Source organism: Etheostoma cragini, chromosome 2, assembly GCF_013103735.1.
Source record: "Etheostoma cragini isolate CJK2018 chromosome 2, CSU_Ecrag_1.0, whole genome shotgun sequence".
NCBI lineage: Eukaryota > Metazoa > Chordata > Actinopteri > Perciformes > Percidae > Etheostoma > Etheostoma cragini.
Window position 1 is genome coordinate 13,909,884 of NC_048408.1, and position 11,722 is coordinate 13,921,605.

Genomic DNA, 11,722 nt, shown 5'->3' on the forward strand with positions numbered 1-11,722 from the left:
TACATTTAAATTGAAGTGGGTCCGTTTGGGCACATAGATTTATTATATAGCACACCAAAAGATAAATGAGTCCAACTGATCAATCTGATGACGCAGTGACCTAACACAGTGTTTACCAACCTCACGTCACATCACCTGCTGCTTTTTAAAAAAACTTTAAATATAGTTTGAATAGTGTGTGTGTGTGTCTGTGTGTGGGTGTGTGCGTGTGTGTGTGTGTGTGTGTGTGTGTTTGTGTGTGTGTGAGAAAGAGTCTACAGCATTTGGGTCAAACTGTGAAAAATAGCGTAATTCACTAAGAAGTTTTCACTGATGTTGAATCCAAGAATGAAATCTGTTTGTGATTATTAAACAGGCACATTTACTAGTTCATCAATACACTAGGAAGTTCTAATAATTATATATATTTATATATAAATATACCCTTATATATTCATCGCTATATACTGAAACAATGCGGGGAAAGTGTGTTCCATGTGCAGTCTATGGGACGGATACAGTTCAACTGTATATAGCTTTTCTCTGATCATAGCTTGGCTCCAGCAATAGCACTGAAGCCTCCCTTGAGACAGATGCAGTGTTTTTAATATTATTTATTTTAAGCTTCGTATTTCACCCTCTGAATGTTGCACAGCAGCGCTTTGTTCAGATGAGCTGTCAAACTCTACTGTTCTTTAGTTTATTTTTGGAGCCAGTTTTTTTGCATGCGTTTTGTTCTTTCGGTTTTAGTTTTTTTCAGTTTCCAGAATGTAGTAGTTCAGCCAAAAGTGACTTTAATAGATTCAGAGCAGCTATAAATCAGTGGCTACAAGGACAGATATACTTTATCCAGCAGTTGTAGTTCAGTTAGTTCTATTATTATCAGGTATTTAGACTTTTGTCACAGAAAAACTGCCTTCAATTGAAACATTCAGTAGTGTAATGTAAGTTTTAAATGTTAAGGTCTGTGTTAGATATACTGGGTGCTATACACATGTTTTACCATGAAAATGAACCTGCTACATGTGTTGCTGTGATACAAGTCATGGTAAAACCTTATCAACCTCCTAGACTTTCACACAGTTTTCAAACAATTAAGTAGCTCATTATTTTAGGGAGTGGGTGAGAAACATTCAAAACATGCACAACTACCGTATTAATTCATTAAAAATGATACAAATGGACATTTTTTATCATGACAGAAATGAAACAGCTGAAAGAGTCAAATCCCTTTTGCACATCTTACTCACAAACCATTCAGCGTGAATGGCAATTTAAATTGTGTGGATTGCTGAGGTTTTGGAGAAATGATAGTCACTCAGTTCGTAAGTTTGCTCATGAATTCCCACTGATCTTGAATTCAATTCTACCAGAGATATATCTCCCCCATTAAGTTGGTTGTTAAAAATACAATATGCAGTGTTTACGAGAATACAAATTCACTTATACTGTAAAAGTAAAAATCATGCAGCAGGTTGTTTAATTCTTCAGAATCACAGTGAGCTTAACAAAAGGTCACTCACAGACATTCAGTGTATTTTGCACTCATACACAGTATTTTGTATTCATACATTCAGTGTATTTTGCAAGTTGTGTACACATTTTAGTGCATCTTTGAAAAGAAACAATACAGAACAATCATTTACATTTTGTCTTTCGTGTTATTCCACTCACTGGCTATATTAATTTGACATTGATCTGTGCGGGGTGTGGTTATTGCTTGTACAGTTATGAAATGCTAAATTTTCGGGTCCATGATTGTGCTGTTTTTCATTAATCAGCTCCATGCCATCTCAGGTCAAAATCCAGGTTTCTCAGACTTTCTTCCTGATTGACCTCTTATAGTCCCTCAATGTCAGATGTTTCCTAGATGCAATGCAAAACAACTTCTTCTTCTTCAGAAGTCAAAAATAAATCAGAGTTATAAAAATCAGTTCTCTCTGTTGTTTCATTTCTACAAATCAATAGATGATTTTTACATTCATTTAAATGATTGATTGATTGATTTACATTTTGTACTGTATATTCAACATTTACTTTAAAATAATTGAGATTTAATCTTTATATATGATGATAAATCAATAGCAACGCACATCATACGTTTATTTGTTCCATGTGTTCCATTAATAAATAAGTTGCAATCTTTATTTACATTACATATTCATCAATTCATCTGAACATTTATAAAAATTTACAGTTTTGCTTTCAGTATCAGTGGAAATGCTGATTTCTTGAGTTATGTATAGCACATTCCTTTTGCTATTTACATGGTTGTCTTTGAGTACAGTTTAGTTTTAAATCAAACAAACTAGTCAACAAATGCATGAAACATTTTCTGTCCATTAAATGGGGGGGGGGGAAACTGTGACGGCGCTACTAAATGACTGTTTTGCTGTCATCACAGGTGGGGCAAAAATACTACAGCCAACAGTATGTTGCCAGATAAGATACAATAAGAACACCTACAGGTCATCAGACTCTGGAATATTTTTGGGCTCCAGGGTAACAGTGGGTAGGATAAAATGGGTGCCCTCAGATATCCACCCCTGGGCCGTCCTGTTGAAAGTGGGCCGCTTTATCCCCGGCTGTTGCAGCTCTGGGTACATGGGCGGGTTCAGGTCCACCTCGGGGAGCTTGAATGTGATTCCTCTGGGAGCTTTTTCAAAGCCCCCAAAAGGAGTTGCAACCCTGAAATTGACATCAATTGTGAATGGTTCCTTGTTATAGTGTTCAGTACTAATTTCCTAAAATGTGATCGTAGTTTTCTCACCGGTTAAAGCTTTTGTACTCAGGAAGGTCTGGTTGTGGGTATGGTGCTGACATGGTCAGTTTGAGAGTTTCTGCTAGGTCGGGGTTACTGAGGATTGCCTGATCCCATGGAGAGTGGTAGGACTTGGGCATAGCTGTGGCGTTCTCTGCAGTCATGTCTTTTGAGGAGCAAACAAAAACAGAAAACTCCAGTGAGATCATCTTGTGAAGGATTATCCCAACATTGCACAGTTTAGTTTGCAGTTTACAAGTTAATACTGAACTGTTTCTATTAGCCTTTTTTTTTTTGAGGGAGGGGGCTGCTAACGTTTTAGTTGTCTGTCATTGAGATCTGAGGCCCTAAAATAGCACATAGCTGAAGTGTGCACTCATCATATAATGTGTCAATATAATGACACCCTGTTGGAGCATTTCAGAATAAGTACAGGACTCTGTTGGCCTATTAAAATATAATATATTTAAATGTTAATAAAAGCTGCTCAGGTTGTATGATGAATCATAGTAACATACACGGTGTCAAACTAGTCAAGTTAGTTGCAATTAAACAAGACCAGCTGTTATGACTGCATGACACCAGTTGTCATTATTATGGCAGCATTACATAATCGGTCAGTTATTTGACTGTGCAGCACAACAGTTTATCAGTGGAAGATGTACAGTAGGAATGATTTTCACCAACCACATCTTCACAGTGCTAATAGCACATTTATTTGCACTCATGATTATGAAAGATTTTTGAAATGTTTGATTCTTGACTTATGCTGTACATTTATGCTCCATGTAGGATTTAAAGTGAACAGCCTCACGTGCTGAACAGCATAATTACCTGAAACAGTGATTTCTGGATTAGCAGTGTTGCCATCAGCTGGTGCATCCACTTTAATTTCCACAGTGTGTGTATTCTTAGATAAAATATCATTCTGTAACACAGAATAGAGTACAGTACAAGTATTGAGTTTTGGTTATCAATTGAGTGACAATGTATAGCTAATCTTGTCTTCCATGCACTCAGATACAGACGCACACACACTCACAACTACATTGCGTGCACACACACACAGATAAAGGAACAACAGCCACTGATAAAGAGAGGAACAGCTCTTCCTTCTCCAAAAAAGTACCTGAGCAGCCTCTGACAAGATTTGGCTTAACTAAATACAGTAAAAACCGCAAGGCTCAAGTCACTATAATCATGTATGTGTTGTGTAACACTTTTTTTTGAGAGCATATTTTGTAATAAATTTACTTGATGAATAATACACAGATGATTTTACCAGTTTGCATGTAGATGTTTGAACTCCAGATGGTGACAAGAAGACAGAATGGAAGCGTTCATTAAATACAGTCATTCAAACCAATGAGTGGCCAGTCTTGCAGAAAGTACTTGAATGCACACTTGGGTAGACTCTTACCAGAAGATGATTTTAGTAGAAGTTTAAGTATGCATTTAGAATAGTACTTGTGTAAAAATCTATCTGATATATACTGTACTTAAGTATCAAAAGTAAATTTCTGATTTTAAATGAATTTAAGTATTAAAAATGTTTGAAAAAATGTATGTACTTTATAGCCATAGGTGTGTAACGTTATCTTCATCACCACTGTCGCTGAGGTGGTCACTGTCTGTTTCCTTGGTGACAGAGCCAGCACCAGGTGTTTTCATGACACTATCAGTCATTATGCTTCCTCCTCTTCTTCTTTAGTTTTGGCTTATGTTTTTTTTTCTTTTTTTCTACTTGATATCACGTAACCAACTGGAATTGAGCGTGCATAATCTTGGCAATTTAAGAGAAAAGATTTGCAAAACCTGCTTTATTTCCAGTATAACAATTTTTTTTTGATTTGATCTTGTAGTAGTGAGTAACCAAGGGAACTGTAGTGGAGTACAAGCAAGTTACTGAACAACACATACAAGTTGACTTACATTTAGCTGTGTGTTTGCCTCATTTTGGATACTTTCAAATGTATATTTTTCAGATCTCCTCTGGCGCATTTTGAAAAGCCGGGAACCTCTGTTGGAAAGCAATGATAACTCCTCCAACATAATGTCTTTAGGAGTGCTGTGCTTCTTTCCGAGATCCATTACGTCCCCTGTTGAGAAAAAAAAACACACTTAAAGTAAAGATAAAGAAGAAAACAGTCTGCATGACGTGCAGCTTTAGTAGACAATCAGCAATCAATCAATCAATCATCAATTAATTCAAGTGTAATAATTGTTGCATATCACATAATGGTAAGCTAACAATATTTTCAAAAACTGAAACTTTACTGTATTTATGCCCACAAGTATCAATCAGTCAAGGTGTTTTTTCTAAAAAATGATAACCATGTTATTGGGTTGCCAACAACAGGCAGTTGGGACCCCCAACTGTCTTGGGGGTCCCGAAGTTTGCAGTGTGCGGCTATCATGATAATTGGATTAGTTTCACATTATTTTGGAAACACACACTACAAAAGCCTGACATAGTCAGTAAAGGTCAGCGCCTTAACATGGCCGATTTATGAAACAGTCAACAGTTGGACATTGGGTAATCCAGCCCTGGTTTCAGGGCTGGAAAGTGCTGGATCCACAATATAAATACACACAGATAAATATGTTTTAAGAGGGTCCATAAATGACATGAAAGGTGTCACAAAATTCTAATTTTCCATTTTGTAAGCCCTGTCGTGGAAAAGGAGTTTTCATTGTACTTGAGAATTAGTTTTGGATAGACATGATGCTTCCTCATCCACCACTACAGACGGTATGTACCCCAGCTGTTAAAAACCTTCACGTTATCCAACAGCCACACACAGTTGGCCCTCACAACTTCCCTCCCCTCTCCAGAAATAGACTTTTGAAAAGGACGACAAAGGATTAGTCTCCATAGGTAGTAAATCAGACCATTAGCTTATTTATGGCAAGTGCTGGAGTGTAGCCCTGACATTTTGAACTCAGATCGCAATGGATATTCTCTTGCAGCAATGCTTGTCTGTTCTAACATCATACCATTGGTACCATGGACCTCTCGGCAAATAGCTGCTGCACACTTCTTCCTCTCTCCAGTTGGCATTGTACAGAATTGTGACATTGTTGCTTTGGCAAGGTTGGAAACACACGCTTCTGGAAACACATACAGGAGACATGATGTAGCCTAGTTGTTCTGTCAAAGTCATAAAGAAGTAGTTTTAATCTGAATACTATGACCAAACAGAACATAATTTCCGTGCTAATCCATACATTGTCAGGTTACAGCTAAACACAGAGTTGTCAGGGGACAAAAACTTCAATCAATGATATATTATCGTTAATATTATTGAGAAGGTGAGGATGGAATAAAACTCCCTATTCTTTTCTGTGACATAATATACTAGCACAATGTACATAGTTGTTTGAGTCTATAAAGTATGTCTTGCTGTCAGCATCTATTGGAATTTGAAGATGATATGGAAGACACTCCGTTGAATAAATCTGCAGTATTTGTCATGTTATAATAATCTCTCTGTAGAGGTTACATTTAATAGATTACAATGTGTTTCACAACCCTAAAGCCCCATTGTACTTGCCTCGGTACCACACGTAATTCTTAAATCTAGCCTTGTCACCGGACCAACATTTGAGAATGTGAGCAAATAATAGTGGTATCTCCCTTTAATGCTGCCACAAGATAAATCACCTGTGTAAAGGTCAAGAGTGATTATTGTGTCCTTAGTGTGTACATGTTAAGTCTCTGGAGATAGCACATGTCGAGCAGTACAAATAATATCCAAAATAACTTTCCTATTTTTGTAGTGGCTGGTGCAATCAAGTGTTTTTTTACTTTGCTTTGTTGTCAAATACAGGAGACGATGCTACATGGTAAAACATTAAATATTAAACGTTCATTAACTCAAGTGTGCGCACATGCTGAATTTGCAGCTACGGTATTTGTGACACCTTTTTAAATATTTCCTTGGAAACTAAAGAGAAAGCAAAGCAATATAAATCCAAAGATAGAAAATGTATCTGATTAACTCATTATCGGTCAATTGTTGCTTTTCTATACAGTCATATGAAAGTGACTCCTAAAAATCATGGGAAATCAAAGCCAAATTTGTGTTATCACAATACACTGACTTTCTCAAATATTCTAACGTAACTTCAGTATAATTTAAATAAACCACAAATTCCCAAAGTACACCCTGAAGACGCTTTGTCCGTACCTGAGAAGGTGTCCCTGTTGTGCGACCTGTATCCTTGAAGGGGAGACACAGAGGCTCAGGGGTCAACCTACAGTAGGTAGTTTGATCTTCCCTGATCTTCACACTCCTGGACACTAAAGCCAAACTGTGAGTGTGTCTCTGTGTCTGTTGTGAATGGAATGCAGCTTACATCAATAGGCTAAATTTAACCTGCCAAACACTCAAAACCAATCTCAAACACCATGGAGCAAGGATAGCCACAAGAGAGAGTGAGAGAGAGAGGAGAGGATGGACACACACACATGCCCACTGATGTGCTTTGAGGCAAGGACTCCCCTCCAGAGACATATTTATTTCCTTGTGTTGAATCTTTTTTCAGAGGGGGGTGGGTCATTACTTAACATTACTGACATTAATAGAGATTTTATTTGAATGACAGGCAAAATGTCAAACATTCAGAGAATGAACAAACCATGCTTACTTTTTGATTTATGGCATGATGTCGTTTGAATTAAAGTTTAAATAAATTACACTTTAAAGACTGAAAGCATTTTTATGTCTTTTAATTTTTTCAGTGTGTGTTTAAAAGGTGCAAAAACATAAAGTTTTATTCAAGAAAATCATCACACACAAGTTGAAGGCCCATCACAAATTAGGCTAGAAACCTTACTCCATCAGTCATATTGAAACCCGGATGCTCAACTGTAGAATCTGTGGTTCTGTTCACACTTTAACACCACACACTGTATGATCAAAGGTGGGGTATGTCATGAATGTATGCATGCAACATTTATTCCTCTTGAATCTATTTCAAAATAGTATGTGTATGTTATTAGTTCAAATAAGGTCAACATTAAGATGCAACACTTTCCTAAAAATGCACTGCAGCTTCCATAAAGCAGATAGCAGATAGTCTGTATGTGCAGAAATGTTTTCTCTTTTAACATATATATCATCGCCACTGCAAGATTTTAAGAGAAAAGACAGATTCAAACATTATGAGTAACATCTGTAAGTGTAACGTATTGCTGTATGAAACATTTGCAGAAGTGATCACAAAGGCACAGTGAGTTTAAAGCTAAAGTAAAAATACATGACTGAAAATCCACACATAAGATTCTTAAATTGCCACTAAATATTTTAAACCAACAATGTCAAATTGAGCAAAACCACTCTACATTTATAAAAAAGCAATGTACCAAACATTTCTTTCATCTGCTGCATGTTCACTTTAGCTCTCATAACACATTGCTTAAACCTTTCTTGACTATAGTGGTCCACTTCTGTTCTGTCCTAAATCAGCCTGTAAAAAAACTAGCAAAACATAAGGATTTTGAATCCTTCTTGATTGCAAAAGCTCCCATCATTGCTTAGCAAGGTAATATCTTATCATCAACACGATAGTAAATCGTTGTGCTTTTCAAACCTAGTGACCACTCGTACCACGAAGTTAGTGACTTTTATCACTCCCATCAACAATATAAAACAAACATACAAAATTAAAAGTAAGCCTCTCATGAGTCTCAGACCTATTGGAAATGTTTGAACCAACCCTTGTCAACAACATCCTCATTGTTCATTACAGTAGAGCGAACATATTCCATCTCTTTGGACCAAATTAACATTTTTGTCTTACATGTTCAATATGCTTTGCACCATATGTCATGTATGTTAATATAAAGTAGATTTATCTTTATCTGATGTGTGTCTGACCTAATCTTAGTGGTATTAACTTCTCTGGACTGCACTATGCAAGGGAGAGTACTTTGTTGGACTGGAGACATGCACCATGTATCCAATACTGGCCCTGCTGTCAGGCCCCAGAGGCTGGGCAGGTCTGAAGGGAGGCCCATAGAAGGCTGGTTTCTCAGGTGAAAATGTCCTGCTCATGAACGGTGCCTGAAAAGCTGGGGCCGCATGATAATGAGCCATACTGACAGCTGCAGGATCAAGAGACACCCTGCGCTTCCATTCATCTGGAGGCTCTGGCAGAGATCTGCGGTGCGCTGTGGCTTTGACATTAGAGGCAACAGATGAAGGGAGGCTCTGAAACACAAAGGCATCATCCACTGAACCAATGGGGCTTCTGGATGCTGCATCCCACGGTGACAGTGGCTTGTAGGCCTTTTCTTGAAATGATGTTTGTCTCTGTGCGGGTAAAAATGAAGACTGGATTCCAAGTGTGCTCGCTGGTGACACAACTCTGGGAGAAGGCACCGAATTCAGTCGCTTGGGCAGACTCAGGGAGTGGCTTCTACCAAATCCCTGAAAGAAAAGCACATATTAATTCACTGCTGTGACAGCAGTGTTGCAGACTTTGCTGCCACCCTATGGCTATATGAAAACCTGGGCACTAAAAGTTGCTGTTGTAACGTAACTTCTAACGTTGGGGATGGAAACAAAAGAATAATAATGTTGCTAAAAATAGTTGTGAATAGTAAAGCTGTGACCAGGATTGGTAATTTTTGCATCTAAAGAACCTCTTTTATTTTGTTCAATTCTGAATTATTGAAATGTTGAAACTGCTGAGTTTTTTAGTTACTAGACTAACTAGGATAGTGTTCTGCTTTAAATACCACAACATGGTTTGTGTGATGTGAATGTATAAGTAACATCTGTGTAAAGATCTTAAAACAACATTTGAGACACTAACAAATGTTGAAAATAAATGAAGATCAGAAATTGAGAACTTACCTGGTGATTGTTTAATACACTTAGGATAAGTACAGTGGCAAAGTTACTGCAGCAAAGTTTATCAAACTTAGCTTGGAACTATATCTGTGCCCACTTGTTTTGGTTTAATTTGCTTCAAGGAGAAATCCACTCTAAAATCCAATTCACATGTCAGTTTCATTTTGCTTCTGACCTAATCTTTCTCAAATATTGTACACTACCGTTTGAATGATCAATATTCAGGTTAACTCGACAACAGAACACAAGGACAGTTAACCACTGAGCTGCTGTAATCCAATGTTATGTTTCTTTTGGGCCTTCTAGTCTGAACATGAGTAGAATAACATTAGCAAATATTGCTTGCTAGTTGTCAGATATAAAATTGGTGTGTTTGACAGATCCTTCTCCACTAAGAAATAAGTTTTAATTGCTGCATGTGACAACAACATGGTTGTTGTGCTGTATGACATCTTGGTGTGTGGGGGAGTGTTTTAAAACTCAAGCAGAATCAGGCCTTTAAATGTGCTTATAAAAATACTTTTATGAATATGTAACAACATACTTTTCTGTGATTGTAGATACTTGCTGGCAAAAATTCATTAGAATAGCAAAATGTAAATCCTGCTTAAGGGTGGAGTTCTCTTTAATAGACTGTCAGCAACGTCCTAAAAAAGTGGGCAGAAGATGTTTTTGGGGGCCGAGATCATAGTTCCAAACCTTTCACATTTATAGTTAAAAGTGGAATTATGGAAATGCCATGAAAACTACATGTCAGTGACGTGTTGAGTGTTAGCAATTCCCAAATTTATATTAATACAAGCACTAAGTGGAAAAATTAGCCAATAAAGTAGTGAATCTTAGAAAACTGATTTTGGTGAAGGTGCAGTCAATATGAATAAATGCTGTGCAAAAGTGTGAAGCAGTGATAGAGATAAAGGAGAAAACATGGGTGACTTAGAAAAGTAGTGACACAGTAGTTCAGGAAAAGAGAACAGAAGATCATGACACACACAGGAAGTACACAAGTAGAGGGAAAGAGAAATTTAATAGCATGATTATGCTGAGAACAAGAAGTGCAATAAACAGTGATATGCTTGAAATATAGAGACAGAAACCCAAACAAGACATTTGTTTCTTTTTTCATTTTGAGTTGCTGGCACTATAAATAAATAGTCAAACATCTGTGATAACTCATGTTTTACATCAAGGATAAGGATACAGAATGCCTGATGACTTTACTGACAATTAAATAACTGGCCATAACTGACAACTGCCGAAAATATATCCACAAAAAAAAAACATTTAAAGTCATCAGGGTTAATAATCACAACTAAAATTAGTGTGTTAAGCAGTCGTGCTGCCATTAAAGTTTGGAATGAGACTGAAGGAATTGCATATGTATGCAGCCAAATAAAGTGTATAGACAGTTTCTCCCCAGACTGGCTAAATAATTGAAGATTTTCAATCATTACAATTGTAAAATTGAGTTACTGTTATCTCAGACGGCTGAATTATGAAAACAACTTAATATATAAGAAATAAATGTAGTTTTTGGGGTCAGTGATGACTACTTCTAAATTAAAATGCATTGTCAGAAATGTGATATTATTTCTTACATCTGAACAAAAACTAATGAAAGAAAAACAATTTAAACTAGAGACCTCAGTTCAAGACTCCCTGTACACAATATTGCACTTGTAATAGCACTTCCTGACAATCACTCAACATCACTCTACACATTTCCTTTTTCAAACACACATGCATCTCCTATGTTTGAGGAAGATGATCGTTAAAGAAAGAATATAATGTGCTAAATTACTTATTTTTGTTTATATTCTATTGATTTACAATTTAAGGCTAACTTTGCTGTACACACATTACATGTACAACATGTTTTACCTTTCACTGCCTGCTAAATATAGTCTAATAGCTGCATACTGCAACATATTTTGGATGTGACCTACATGTTCTTTACCACGTGTCTCATAAGACATTTTAGATTCTACCGAGTTGCAGATGTAATTGTGTTCTATTGTCTCAGTGGAGAGTACACCAAAGTATGACTATATACAGTGGGTACGGAAAGTATTCAGACCCCTTTAAATTTTTCACTCTTTGTTTCATTGCAGCCATTTTCCAA

General features: G+C 36.8%; 2 protein-coding genes across 5 annotated transcripts in view; both read right to left on the bottom strand.

Moving 5' to 3' along the window:
* Positions 1-2,016: 2,016 nt before the first annotated feature.
* Positions 2,017-7,177, bottom strand: myoz2b (myozenin 2b). Of its 3 annotated transcripts, none has more exons than XM_034890412.1 (6): positions 6,931-7,177; positions 5,738-5,851; positions 4,673-4,839; positions 3,575-3,668; positions 2,750-2,906; positions 2,017-2,667 (listed from the first exon to the last, which is right to left on the bottom strand). In XM_034890412.1, the coding sequence occupies exons 2-6, from the start codon at positions 5,817-5,819 to the stop codon at positions 2,442-2,444; spliced, it is 726 nt and encodes a 241-aa protein (XP_034746303.1). In that variant the 5' UTR covers positions 5,820-5,851; positions 6,931-7,177; the 3' UTR covers positions 2,017-2,441. The 3 variants fall into 3 exon arrangements, with proteins under 3 accessions (XP_034746303.1, XP_034746311.1, XP_034746319.1); XM_034890420.1 differs by having other exon boundaries at positions 5,738-5,891; positions 6,931-7,062; XM_034890428.1 differs by lacking the exon at positions 5,738-5,851 and having other exon boundaries at positions 6,931-7,081.
* Positions 7,178-7,457: 280 nt separating this feature from the next.
* Positions 7,458-11,722, bottom strand: part of synpo2b (synaptopodin 2b) — a 12,142-nt gene continuing 7,877 nt past the window's right edge. The window contains exon 4 of one of the 2 annotated variants that reach the window (XM_034889587.1): positions 7,458-9,174. In XM_034889587.1, coding sequence (XP_034745478.1) covers positions 8,638-9,174 — 537 coding nt within the window. In that variant the 3' untranslated portion in view covers positions 7,458-8,637. Of the gene's footprint in view, positions 9,175-10,600; positions 11,658-11,722 lie in introns of those variants that run through there. The other variant, XM_034889598.1, reaches the window with a different exon arrangement.